The sequence below is a fragment of the Cannabis sativa genome, chromosome 7, assembly GCF_029168945.1.
Source record: "Cannabis sativa cultivar Pink pepper isolate KNU-18-1 chromosome 7, ASM2916894v1, whole genome shotgun sequence".
Lineage (NCBI taxonomy): Eukaryota > Viridiplantae > Streptophyta > Magnoliopsida > Rosales > Cannabaceae > Cannabis > Cannabis sativa.
The window spans coordinates 36,012,258-36,025,583 of NC_083607.1; the positions used below are offsets into that span (position 1 = coordinate 36,012,258).

Below are 13,326 nucleotides of genomic sequence, written 5' to 3' on the forward strand. Positions count from 1 at the left end.
TTTCTCTCTATAAGCCGCTTTAAGCAATTTCTTGTGTTATTTAAAGAAGAGAACATTGATTATTCTGGATATTATTGTTTTGATTTGAGAAGTGGGGTTTTAGGCGAACAAAGAAAAATTAAAACCTTAAATAAAACTAACAATACGTGGCTTGCCACGTAACATTCACCTAGTATAAAGGAAAAGTATCTATCTATCTATCTATCTATCTATATATAAAGGAGAAGTATAAGCCGGTGACGTGGCGATCTAAAAATGCTTTAAAGTCATCTTTCTTTTTTCTCCTTAATTTTCTCATTTTTCTAATTTTTTTTATTCTACTTTAATTTCTCTTATTTTTTTTAATTATTTTATAAATTCTCTTCTTAATTCTCTTATTTTTCCAATTATTTTATTTTAATTTAAAATCTTTCCAAATACAACCCTATATATTATTGGAATATCAATTCACTGACCCTGTATATAGAAAAATATATAACATCATACATAAACTAACCGTGTATATATTATTGGAATATATTATTGGTGCAAGTTATCATCAATCCCTTAATTCTATTGTTTGAAATTTTTTATCTCTGTTGCCATTCCAGTTGGCTCCTCTGGCCTAACCACGTATGAGGTATCTTATGTCAATTCCTCTCCATTCTTTAAATCCATGAAAATAGAATAAAATATGTTGATTCTAATTTAGAGTTTATGTTTTCGTCACAAAAAATTTATTCAATTTTGAGTTTAAAAGTACAGCATGTTGAGTATTAACAATTAAAACTTTTTGTTTATGGTTATGACATGTGGTTATAGATTGGCAGCCAAGGAAATTTTGTTTTTGCAATTATTTATTACCATTTCATTTATTTTATTTTATTAGTTTAGTTGCATACTAAAAATTTGTTAAGGAATATTAGTTATTGCTTTTAGTATTAATATATATTGGATATCTCCACATGATAGAGAATTAAGTTTATACACTTTTTATTTTTTTAAAAAATATTTATACATTTTCTGCCTTCTAGCTCTTCTATTTTTTTTTTTCTTGATTATTGTATGTTTTATGTAGAAAGAGACGAAATTTTTGAAATGAAGAAGGCAGAGATAATAAATATGATGGTAGAAGAAGTTTATTACAGAAGCTTATAATCACAAAAAAAAAAAAAAAAAGCTATTTAAGAAAAAAATATTGGTGAAAATTGATTTGATTTTTATTGTTGAGAAGTTGTATAAAAATTATTTTCTCCTTTTAATATTTTCTGAATTGTTTTATACTTAAAATGTATCATATCAAAACTAATGCACGCTTCCATTTTTGAAAAATAATAATGCAATTTTTTTTTTTTGAACATATTTTCTCAAATTGTTTTTTTTTTTTTTTTGAGGAAAAGTCTGTTATTATAAATCAAATAATGTCATTTACAACAACAGAGAAAATGGTAGAAGGAATATCTTCTAACCATATACATTCATTATCCAGCTGTAATGCATATCTAGCCAAACCATGAGCGGCTTGATTAGCATTTCTCCGAATATGAGAAACACAAGTATTAGAGAAATTGGACAAATGAAACTTAACATCTGAAACTAGATCATAAAACCCCGAATATTGTGAAACGTCTCCATTTAAAGCATTGACCAGCATTAGGCAATCGGTTTCCACAAAGTCGATAGGAAGTTGATATGTCTTTGCCCACGAAAGACCAACAGACATTGCTTTAGCCTCCATTTCCTGCGACTTAAAATTCCCTATGGCTGGAGTAGAAAGTGCCGCTTTAACCTGTCCAGCCGAGTTTCTAACAATTACACCAATCCCAATCTTGCTCCTCGAAGAATCCAAAGCTGCATCCACATTCAGTTTGAATGTATTTTCTGGAGGAGGCTTCCAACTGGCAACTGAAGCTTGACTGGTGCGATTGGAAGCTGCTGGTGTTACAGCAGAGGTAATGGATCGGTACTGATCCATATAGGCCACTGATTGAGTCCACATTTGGAGAGGAGTTTTAACCTTTTTCCCATGAATGAAGTTATTGCGATCAGACCATATAAACCACATGAGACATAGAATATTCTCAAAAGCTGATTTTTCATAAATTGAAGACAAATGCATAAGATAATCCCCATCTTGCAGTCGGTCAGCATTAGTGAAATCAATGGAAAAACCAGAAAATTTCCAAACTTCCTTAGCATGGCAGCAAGAAAATAAAGCATGCCCTATGGATTCCCATGCCGATTGACAAAGAGAACATGTTGCAGATGTTAAAATTTTCCTATGATACAAAGATTTGGCTACTGGAATGGAAGATTGAATTACTTTCCATCCAAAGATCTTGACCTTAGAGGGCAAGTTTAATTTCCAAAAAGACTTCCACCAAGTCTCCTGAGTGTGTGAACATGAAGATAAATCCTCTTCACCCAAAGAACTAGCAAGAGTATAACCTGAACTAACCGAATAGTCACCCGAATCTTCATAGTGCCAAATCCATCTATCATTGACAGGAAGAAAAGACAAAGGAATTTTAAGAATGTTGTCCACATCTGGTGTTGAGAAATCTGATTGTAAACACTCAATATTCCATTCTCTAGTAGCCGTGATGTAGTCTGCAACATGGTTTGTGTGTGCACCTGTGTAACAGTAAGGCTTAAAACCTTTATGACCTGGAATCCATGAGTCCACAGCACACCTAATATTGTTACCCGTACCAACTTTCAGCCTCAAACCTTTCACAAGCAATTCTCTACCCCACACTATACCTTGCCATGTTAAAGAACTTAAACCACCTCCTCTTGCTGTCATGAAATCATTCTGAGAAAAATAATGTCCTTTCAACACACGGCTGAGTAAACTAGTAGGATCTTGGAAAATACGCCAAGCTTGCTTGGCCAATAATGCTTGATTAAAGTGCACAAAAGATCGAAACCCCATACCTCCATCCCCCTTTGATTTGCAAAGAAATCGCCATTTCTTCCAATGAATTTTCTTGTTATCTGAAGAAGAACCCCACCAAAACTTTGCCATCATAGCTTCAATTTCGTTGCACAATTTGACCGGTAGACGAAAGCAACTCATAGCGTATGTTGGGATCGACTGCACAACAGCTTTCAGTAACACTTCTTTGCCCCCTATTGAGAAAATCTTATCATTCCATGCGTGCATTAGTTTCCATATTTTCTCTTTAATGTTGCTGAACAATTGTGATTTGTCTCTCTCACTATAAGCTGGTAAACCCAAATAAGCTTCATGGCATTCACATATAGGCATACCCAGTATTTGCTGAAAGGAGTTTTGAACCGCAATTGGTGTGTTCGGAGAGAAGGACATTACAGACTTGTCCGCATTCAATTGTTGACCCGAGGCTCGGTGGTAAATATCAAGAGCTCGTTTAATAGCACCACATGATCGATCATTTGCTTGACAAAACAACAAGCTGTCATCGGCAAAAAACAAATGCGAGATAGATGGTGAATGACGAGATACAGCCAGCCCTTTTAATCGGCCTATTTGTTCTTCATATTGAAGTAATCTAGACAATCCTTCTGAACAAATGAGGAATAGATATGGTGAGAGTGGATCTCCTTGTCGTAGACCACGCTGAGGAGTAACTGAGCCCATAACTTCACCATTAATATTAAATGAAAACACATTGGTATGCAAACAAGACATAATCAATGTAATCCATCTAATATTAAACCCCATCTTGCCCATGACCGCAGCAATAAAAGACCATTCAACCCTATCAAAAGCCTTGCTCATATCAAGCTTAAGAGCAGCAAACCCTTTTGAACCTCGCTTCCTATGTTTCAGACTGTGAATCAACTCAAAGGCCACAAGAATATTATCCGTAATCAGTCTGTTAGAAAGGAAAGCACTTTGAGTTTCTGATATAACTGAGTGAAGGACTTCCTTAAGCCGAGTAGCCAACATCTTTGAGATAATTTTATATATAACATTGCAAAGACTAATTGGACGAAAATCTTTCATTTCCTTTGGTTTCTTAATTTTTGGAATTAAGGTAACCAAAGTTTTATTGAAAGGTGCTGGGCTTCCTCCATAATTCAAGACATTGAGAACAACTTGTGTCACAAGATCACCAACAATATGCCAATAAGTTTGATAAAACATTGCTGACATACCGTCTAATCCAGGACTTTTATCCGATCCCATTGATTTCAAAGCAGCATAAACATCTGTCCGAGTAAATTCTTGCAGTAAAAAATCATTCTGTTGAGAAGAAATGGTTGTTGGAATGGTGGACAACACATGGGATAGTGCCCAATGGTCTTCATCAGCTGCTGTGAATATTTTGGAGAAATAATCTGCAACTACATGAGCTATATCATCTTTAGAAGTCACAACAGTACCATCATCATCTCGCAGCTCTTTGATTTTATTATTGGAGTGTCTGGCCGAAGCTTTGGAATGAAAAAACTTGGTGTTACGGTCACCCGATTTTAACCAATCAACCCGAGACCGTTGTTGCCAATATTGTTCCTCATTGGCCAATAATTCTTCAAGAATTTTTTCAGCCGATTGAACATTATGCAAATGATTATCTGAGGCAGTAGCAGTGGAGTTCAATCGAGACACTTCACGTTGAGCTTTGGAGATTTTCTTTTTCATTTTTCCAAACTTCTTAACATGCCAGTCTTGAAGCTGTGTTGCACAGCAATTAATACATTCATTAAAACCATCAGCCGGTTCTAAATGATCAGAAAAAAACCAGCAGTTTGAGATTATTGTTGAGCATTCTTCATCATTCAGCCAGATTTTCTCGAAACGAAAGCGAGATTTTCACCTAACAACAGGAACCAAAGGCTGTGAAAATGAGATTTCAGCAGAAAGAACTCGATGATCTGATCCATAATAGTCCAAATGAGTGAGAGTCGGATGCAACAAAGAATCTTTCCACACATTGTTGATAAAACACCAATCTATTCTTTCCTTTAAACCAGTCCCCTTTCTCCTATTCTTGGCCCAAGTAAAATCATCTCCAATAGCCGGTAAAGCATGCAAAAAACATTGATCCAAAACAGTACGGAATGCTTGCATATGATTGTCGTGTCTTAATGGTCCACAACTTTTGTGTTCTTGCGAAAAAATTTCATTCAAGTCCCCAATTAAAAGCCACGGATCAAGAGGTGAAACGTCAGCAAGACGTCTAATTAAAGCCCAAGTATGTTTTTTATTGTTTGCTTCCGGGAAACCATAAATTGCAAAAAGATGCCAACGCGGGCCATCATCAAACAAGACATAACAATCAAAATGATTTGTATTCATAGATAAAAGAGTTACATCAACACCATCCTTCCATAATAACATAATACCACCTTTCAAACCCACCCGAGACACTTCTAGACCATTACTAAAATTGAAAGACACTTTAAAACGAGAAAGAGCACCATCACATAATTTAGTTTCCATTAAAAATAACACCTGAGGAGATTGCTCACTAACAAGCAATCGAAGACGGCGGAATGCACTCGAGTTCCCCAAACCCCGTGCATTCCAACTGAGCAGTTTCATGATGAAGTGCGGGATTGCCTAGCAATCACCGCTGCATTGTCAATTACATCTTCAGAATCCAAAGAAGCATCAGAAACTGAAAAATGTGAGTCCACTTCCGGTGACAAGGAGGAAGCTTCAAAAAGTTGATTACCACGGCATCTCTTAAGATGATGTCTCAACGAGATTGATTCATTCTGCCTTTTGACTTGGCGATTAGGATGTATATTCTCTTGATCTTCAAATGAGGAATGAACAATTGGTTGAGTAGAAGAACAATATGCTGTAGTAGATGGCATAGACAGACTAGATGGGACCAAGCTGTAGCAATTAGTATCATGGGGTGGATAAGTAGCAAAAGGATGGGGAAAAGGATTAGAGGAATTATTAGCAGAGTGATGTCCAATATCAGGAATATATACATCATCAAGATGTATAGTAGTTGTTTCAGCCGAGGAAGTGGTAACCAAAGAAGGATTCACTTGCTGAGATTGATGTGGTATTTTTGATGTATTTGTTGCAGAAGCAGGGACTAACGTGGAATTAGTCAAGACAGCAGGTGTAAACAAATTTGGAACAACCAAATTTGAAGCAGCAGATGAGGCATGAACACGAGCATGAGAGGGGTGAACAACTTGTGTATTTGAACCTTCACCAACTAGCAAAGGTTGTGGATGGGCAGTGGGTCGATTATCGATCCTTGGAATGGTTGCAGTTAAAGAACTTCTTGCCAATCGAGTAAGTAATGGCCACGCATTCCCTTTTGAAAAATCTGAACGGTAACGATCATATGATGATGAGGGAAGGGGAGATCCATTCAACATTGGACCATATGCTAATTCTGGTTCAATGTCATTGTCAAGGTTTTCTAAAAATTGAGGACATTTTTGATACAAATGGCCAATCACACCACATTCCATGCAATACTCGGGTAGTCGCTCATAGCGAAACTCGACCCAAAACTCATCTCGGACTTTCGGCAAAGAAATCATTTTACCTCTAAGCAATGGTTTTGTAATATCCAGCCGAACTTTAAATCGTAAAAAAGGTCCCCATCCTTCATTCAAAGAATCCTCATGGACAGTGACAAACTCTCCTAACAAATTCCCTAACGATTTGGCCAATAACCTTGACTTGCTTAAGAAAGGAAGTCGATATGCTTGGACCCAAAAAGGAGAAAAAACCATAGATTCAGGTGATACATTCTGCATTGTCGTGGGCGGATAGAGAACTATATGGTGATTTTGAAAATGCCATGGTTCCTTGTCAAGTGCCCTCAATCGATTACCTTCACAACCAAAACAGAGAATAAAGAGACCGGAGAAGTGCTCTTTAATATTGACCTTGAAAAGCCCATTCCAGTGATCAGCCATTTGACGCTGAAATGTAGAGAGCCAGACCTTCTTACTTGTGATCACTCGAGCAAACAAAGAGTAATCTTCCTGGGGTAATTCTTCACTAGCACCATCATCAGTAATGGCAAAGACTAATTTTTCATTGTCAGATAAGTTCATGGTAGCCTTCATTTTATGAATAAACGGATCCATAGCAGAGGAAATAGATCAGGAAAGTTTCAGCAAGATAAGGAAGGAAATCAAAGACTGGGAAAAGTTTGAAGAAAACTGGAAAAAACTGAATAAAAACCGTTGTAGGACTATAACTGCCACAGAGCACAACTAAAGGGCAGACGCTCTTTGTAATATTCTCTTAAAAAAAAAAAAGATTATTTTCTCAAATTGTTTTATACTTTATGTTTAAGAACTTTTTGAATAAAAATTTTTTACTTTGTCGAAAGATTTTGAGATACGTAAGAATTTTTGAAATAGTATATTAAATTATTTGGAAATAAAATTTTGATAGAGATTAAGTAATGTTCTTAAGAGTACAACAAATTCTTTTCAATTATGATGATTGAAAATAATGATACAAAAATAGTTCTTAGCTTTTAAAGAAAAATTTAGTGTTAATTTATCATAATATTTTTTAGTGTTTGTTGGTTGAGTTACACTTTATTATCTGTAACAATTATTTATTTTTAATTATTATATAAATCTTTAATTTAAAAAAACAATGATTATAGTTTTTTTTTTTTTTTCGAGTGTAAACAATGATTATAGTTGGAACTAAGAGATAATATTTTCTTTAAGTTAAAAATTAATTTAATTGTTTGTTACATAAATAATTGCATCTTGAGATGAGTATTTGGTAAAATTATAAATTATGTTTACCAAAATTATATAATAATATTTAGTTATGGTTTATAATTATTTTTTTAATTTAATATTAATTGATACGGATGCCAAATAAGAAGACATATAGTAAATGCATTAATACTATACGTTTCTATAGAACTCACTTCTGAAATTAATGTGTAAGTGTTTCTTATTATAATAAAAATATTTCTTCGTGAAAAAAAAGCATTTCGTAAATTGGATTTACGTGGTAAATTATTTACAACATCACGTGATTATTTTGTCATTTTAAAATATAAAATAAATTATGCTCTTTACATATATTATATTAAAATATTTTGAAATTTTTAAATTTAAAATATTTTAGTAGATAGTTTAGGTATTTGGAGATATTTTGATAACTATAATTTGATAATACCATTTTAATAAAATACTTAATTTTAAAAGATCTACAACCACTTTAAATTCAAATGCAAATTTTAGTATTATTATTATTATATTTTTTTTTTCAAAATTTATGATATTTTATTTAGTAAAATACTAAATTTTTAGACCGATCTACAACTATTTTATTGGGTTAAAAAAATAGTATTATACATTTATTTATCCTAAACTTAATAGCATCATATATTTATTTATCTTACAAAATAAATAGGCTTTTAATTTTTATTCTAAAATACTAACATAATTTTTATGATGATTTATTTTTTTAATTTTTCATAAAATATGAGATATTTAATATACAATAAAATTATTAATCTCACAATTACATTTACTTAAAATTTTCTCTTATTATTTTTTATCGAAATATTTTAGGAACATTTAAGATAATATAATAAAACAAATAATAACAAATTGTGTAAATTAATTATTTAAATAACAACTCTCAATAAAAAAAAAAACTAAAAACTCTCTTTCTCTCGCCAAGAAAACGATGTGCATATATGTGCATCATTTATAAAGGATTATATGTGTAACATGATCAAATCAATATTGGTAATTAATTTTTTTTTTTGGGAATGTGATCAATATATACTTTTTTTTATTTAGGCTCATGGCTTAGAAAAAAATACTCTCATAATGCTAACTTCTTAATAGAATTCTAAGTGAAAACAGTGAGTGATAATAGCTTTGAATTTAGAGACTATGAGTGGTACGGTAATAATAATGACTTCGAATATAGTGACAATCACAAATAAGATACAGTAATAATAACAATTTTAAATCTACAAATTAATATTTTTTTTTAAAAAAATACACTATCTATATAGTTATTATTATTATTATTATTATTATTAGTAGTAGTAGTAGTAGTAGCAGCAGCAATAGTAGAGGTTTTATAGATTTTTTTTATCAATTCTATCTATTTTTTCATTATTAATTTATATATTTTATTTGATATATTTCTTTTATAAAAAAAAAAGAAATTGTTCAAATTCACTTATTTATAAAAATGAGTAGTTAACTCATTATTTAATTTGTTTAATATATACAATAAATATATTGGGGTCAAACTTAGGATCATATTATATAGGTGAGATATGTCAATAACAACACCCTTGAATGTAATATTGACTACGTACAAGTAAGATACGGAGATGAGAACAGTTTTGAAATCATATGATAAGTTTTCTATAGATTTGTTGACCTCGCTTTTAGCCAACGACAGTGAGTCTAATTTAGTAAGCGACAAGTAGTTTATAACGATTGATGTATAGTAAAGCAATATAAAGACACAGGAATTTTATAGAGGTTCAGCCCCCAGCAGTTCGGTAATAGCCTAATTCTCGTTATTTGTATTAACTCAAGAACAAGGAGAAAGGTTCCTTTTCTTATAGCTCTTACAACAATATCTCTGAATATGAATTCTTAGATAGTATCTCTTAAGTAAAATCTTTCGACCCCTTGCCCAGTGAACATGCATCACTATTTATAGGGCTATGAGCTTGGAGAGGAAGTATTTCCCTTCTCGTTACAATGGATATAAGCACAGAGATTGCATAATAAATACATAATACACTGATCGTGGGATTTGGACAACTTGCCATATCTATGCAATTTGATCCCCAAGTTATAGGGATTTCTTTGATGACTCACGATGCGAAAGCTGAATTCGCTAAGTGTTGGTCGCTCTGCGCCAATTGCTGATCGCTTTGCTTCGAGCATGCATACGAGGCATCCTGTTCAGAATATATTCTCCGAGCAGATACTCGGAGTCGATTCCACGTGTCACCATCATGTGATGCCACGTCAGAATACAAAAATTGGGATAACATTTGCCCCCAAGTCTGTACGGGACTTCTGAAGTTGCGTGTAGACTTCATCCGAGCTGCCTTTGCATTTGGATGGGTGACACGTGTCAAGCGCGTCTGTTCGTGACTCGATGTGAGGCTGACTGGGCGTCCCTTCGATTTTTGGCTAATAAATGCTCTGACAATTTATATTTCGAAATCTGATTTTCTCTTACCACGGTTGACAGCTGCACTTGATTATTTATGATTTCCCATATTCGCTTTTAAGGGGGAAACCGAGGCGTCTGAGGTTCTTTTGAAATGATTACCCCTTTTCGTTGTTTGCCTATAAATACCAGTGAGCATTTGTACACAAACTCATTTTCACCATCCTTCTTTGCTAAGTAAGTTTAGAGCGAAAAGAGAGGTTTTTGGCTTCAAGTTTACTGAAGTGCCTTCATCAAAACTGCTCGTTTGGCTTGGCGTTACCTGAATCCAGACATCTGATCCTTGAGTAAGTTCTCGATTTCATTTATTTTTACTTTGGATGTTTACTTTTTGAATGCACATTCGACTTTGCTGTAGAAGATATGTAGGAAACCCTAAGTTTAGAAACTCTACAATTCTCCTTTATCATGGGTTCATGCGATTTCGCCGTCCATAATGTTTGCTTTCTGAACTGCATAATGCCTGTTTTTCATCTTGCTTATTCTAAGCTTCATGAAATTTTTTGCCCTAACTCGAAAAAATTTCAAACTTCTTGAGTTTTGACTTTTCGTTGAATATTCTTATTCTTTAATCTGTTGAGTACTCCTGGTCGGCATATTTGCTTGTTTTAACGTTCGATATTCCGACCAAACACTCATCTTGTGTGTTGTCTTTTGTAGATGAACTCAGGTGAGTTTTGGGAGAGCGAACATCGAATTGACCAGGACTTGCTTCAACTCTTGCACGAGGACCATCCTCGTCTCTGTTCTAGCCCACCTTCTTCGAGTGAAAGGCATTCTTCCTTAAGTCTTTCGTCCAGCCATAGAATGATGGCTCGTACCAAAAAGACAATGCGTACGGTTGATGCATCTGACCCTTAAGTGGCTCGGCACGCCACTTTACCCAACACCGAACAGGTTCACGAAGGGGACGCTGAGGTCCAGGAGATTAAAGAGCAGGACGATATCCATCCTAGCAGTCCCTCCGAGGTGGAGGAAGAGGAAGAGGTTGCACCCCCAAACTATGGGGGATACAATGAGGCTAGGGAGCTAGTCGATGCTAATGGCGACGTCCTGGTTGAGGGCGTGGACTACGTCAGTGAGGAACTTACAACCGCAGTTCCTCATAGAAGGCAAGGTACCTTGGGTTCCAGGTGGGTGAGCTCTCCGTTCAAGGTTACTAAGGTGCGCCTGCGGGTTCTCGACCAGGATGGCTACCTGGGCGAATTGGACTGTTACATTGCCGCCCACAATAATCGGGCCACAAACCCTGAAAAGGGAATGTGTGCCTGGTCGGGTGCTCATGCCCAGCAAGGGGCGTTGTTTCCTTTGCACTCGTACTTTAAGAATTTGGCAAACTTCTTCCGCCTCTGTCTGACCCAGTTCATGTTGGAAATATTTTACCAGGATCTAGATTTACTACCATCTATGTTTCACTAACATCCTAATATGAATTCTAAAACAATGAAATAAACACATATAAAGTTTAGGAAACCTTACATTGGGTGCAGCGGAATATAATGACTCCTTCCGTTCAGATCTCTAGCCCTTGATTCCTTTCTGTAGCAGAGCATCACCAAGATCTGAACGTGGATCTCTTTCTCTCCTTCTTTGATGTTGATTCGCCTTCTTGTTGATTGGATTCTCCACAATCTTCCACACTATGATTGAGATACCACTTGATGTGTGTGGGCACTCACTCATTCACTCAAGGTTCAAAATTGAAGAGAAGAAAAGAGAAGAAGAGGGTGGCGGCTATAGAGAAAGAATAGGAGGCTCAGGTTTTTCTCTGAAAGGAATAAGATGCATGTCATTATTTCCTAAGCCATCACTATATATTTATAGTAAGCCAACTAGGTTTAGGTTAGAATTATTTGGCATTAAAATAATGAAAAAAATAAATGATAAAAGCCTATAAGAGTGGCCGGCCATATTAGTGGATAATGGGCCTCACTTTTGCAATTTGCTGTTTTATCATTTCTGCATCTCATTTTCTCAAAAACGCTAATTTTTCAATTTAACCATTTAAAGGCCAATTCCAATTATTTAATAACTAAATAATAATTATTAAATAATATTGTCATTTAATATATTTATTAATTAGACATATAATGTCTCTTAATTAATAAATAAAACCTAGAATCTCTTTTCTTCACAATTTTTCCCTTGCTTAGTGAAAATTCATAGAGTAGACATAGTCTAATTTTAGAATTATAATTGATCATTAATTAAAATCAATTAACTGAGTCTTACAAGCAGTATGGTCTCAATTTGTATGGGGACCATGTGCCTATATAACCGAGCTTCCAATAAGCCAAACCGAATTTACTAAGTAAATTCCCTAACTTATTAATTCCTTATTGAATCTACACTTAGAACTAGGAATTGCACTCTCAGTCATATAGAACGCTCTATATGTTCCACGATATAGATACGCTATTAATTATCCATTGTTATAATCCTAATTTGATCAATGACCCTCTAATAGATGATTTACATTGAATAGGAACTAAATTACCGTTACACCTTCAATGTATTTTATCCTTAAAACACTTAGCTCCTTATAAATGATATTTCAGCGAAGTGAAATGAGATCTCAACCATTTATCTCTGTTTAGCCAAGCTCGAAGGATATCATCGTTTCACTTCTAAATTCCTATAGAAGTTATAGACTCCATATTTATGTTAGCGCTCCCACTGAATTATACTATCATGTTCCCAAAATGTACGTATCACCCTGACTGTCAAAAGTAGGCTTAACTAACAAATCAAAGAACATGTATAATCCTCTTGAGATCGAACCTAACCATCAGGATTAAGATCATTTGATCGAGATCAACAGGTGATATTGAATTGAATAGATATTACGGTAAAATTTAATATATCTAATCAAATTTCAATATCGGTCCCTTCGATGTATACTCCATACATCCGATACTAGTAAACTTTGCCAATGCCCTGGAAATGACATAACACTTATCCAAGGTGTAAGAATACCTATAGCTGATTATCATGCCAGTCTAAATCCAGTGAACTGACAAATGAGGGGATAAACTTTCGAGCATATAATCAAGATTATATTCCATTGTGCTGACAACACTATAATCATTAAGAAATTCATATGTTCTGGACTTAAATATAATTTATACATTATATATATAATCATGAAATAAATCATGTGAACCATGCAACATAAAATGTTATTT

At 34.2% G+C, this 13,326-nt stretch overlaps 1 protein-coding gene across 1 annotated transcript; it reads right to left on the reverse strand.

Annotated features, from left to right (window-relative positions):
* Nucleotides 1-1,393: 1,393 nt before the first annotated feature.
* Nucleotides 1,394-5,512, reverse strand: LOC115696372 (uncharacterized). The gene is made up of 2 exons (XM_030623273.2): nucleotides 4,793-5,512; nucleotides 1,394-4,642 (listed from the first exon to the last, which is right to left on the reverse strand). The coding sequence occupies exons 1-2, from the start codon at nucleotides 5,510-5,512 to the stop codon at nucleotides 1,394-1,396; spliced, it is 3,969 nt and encodes a 1,322-aa protein (XP_030479133.2).
* Nucleotides 5,513-13,326: the final 7,814 nt, after the last annotated feature.

Excerpts from the sequence above, each read along its gene's own strand:
- LOC115696372 (XM_030623273.2), bottom strand. The coding sequence starts at position 5,512 with ATGAAACTGCTCAGTTGGAATGCACGGGGTTTGGGGAACTCGAGTGCA. Across the intron at positions 4,643-4,792 it reads TTTCACAGCCTTTGGTTCCT|CTTCAAGACTGGCATGTTAA; the intron begins GTTGTTAGGTGA and ends TGTGCAACACAG.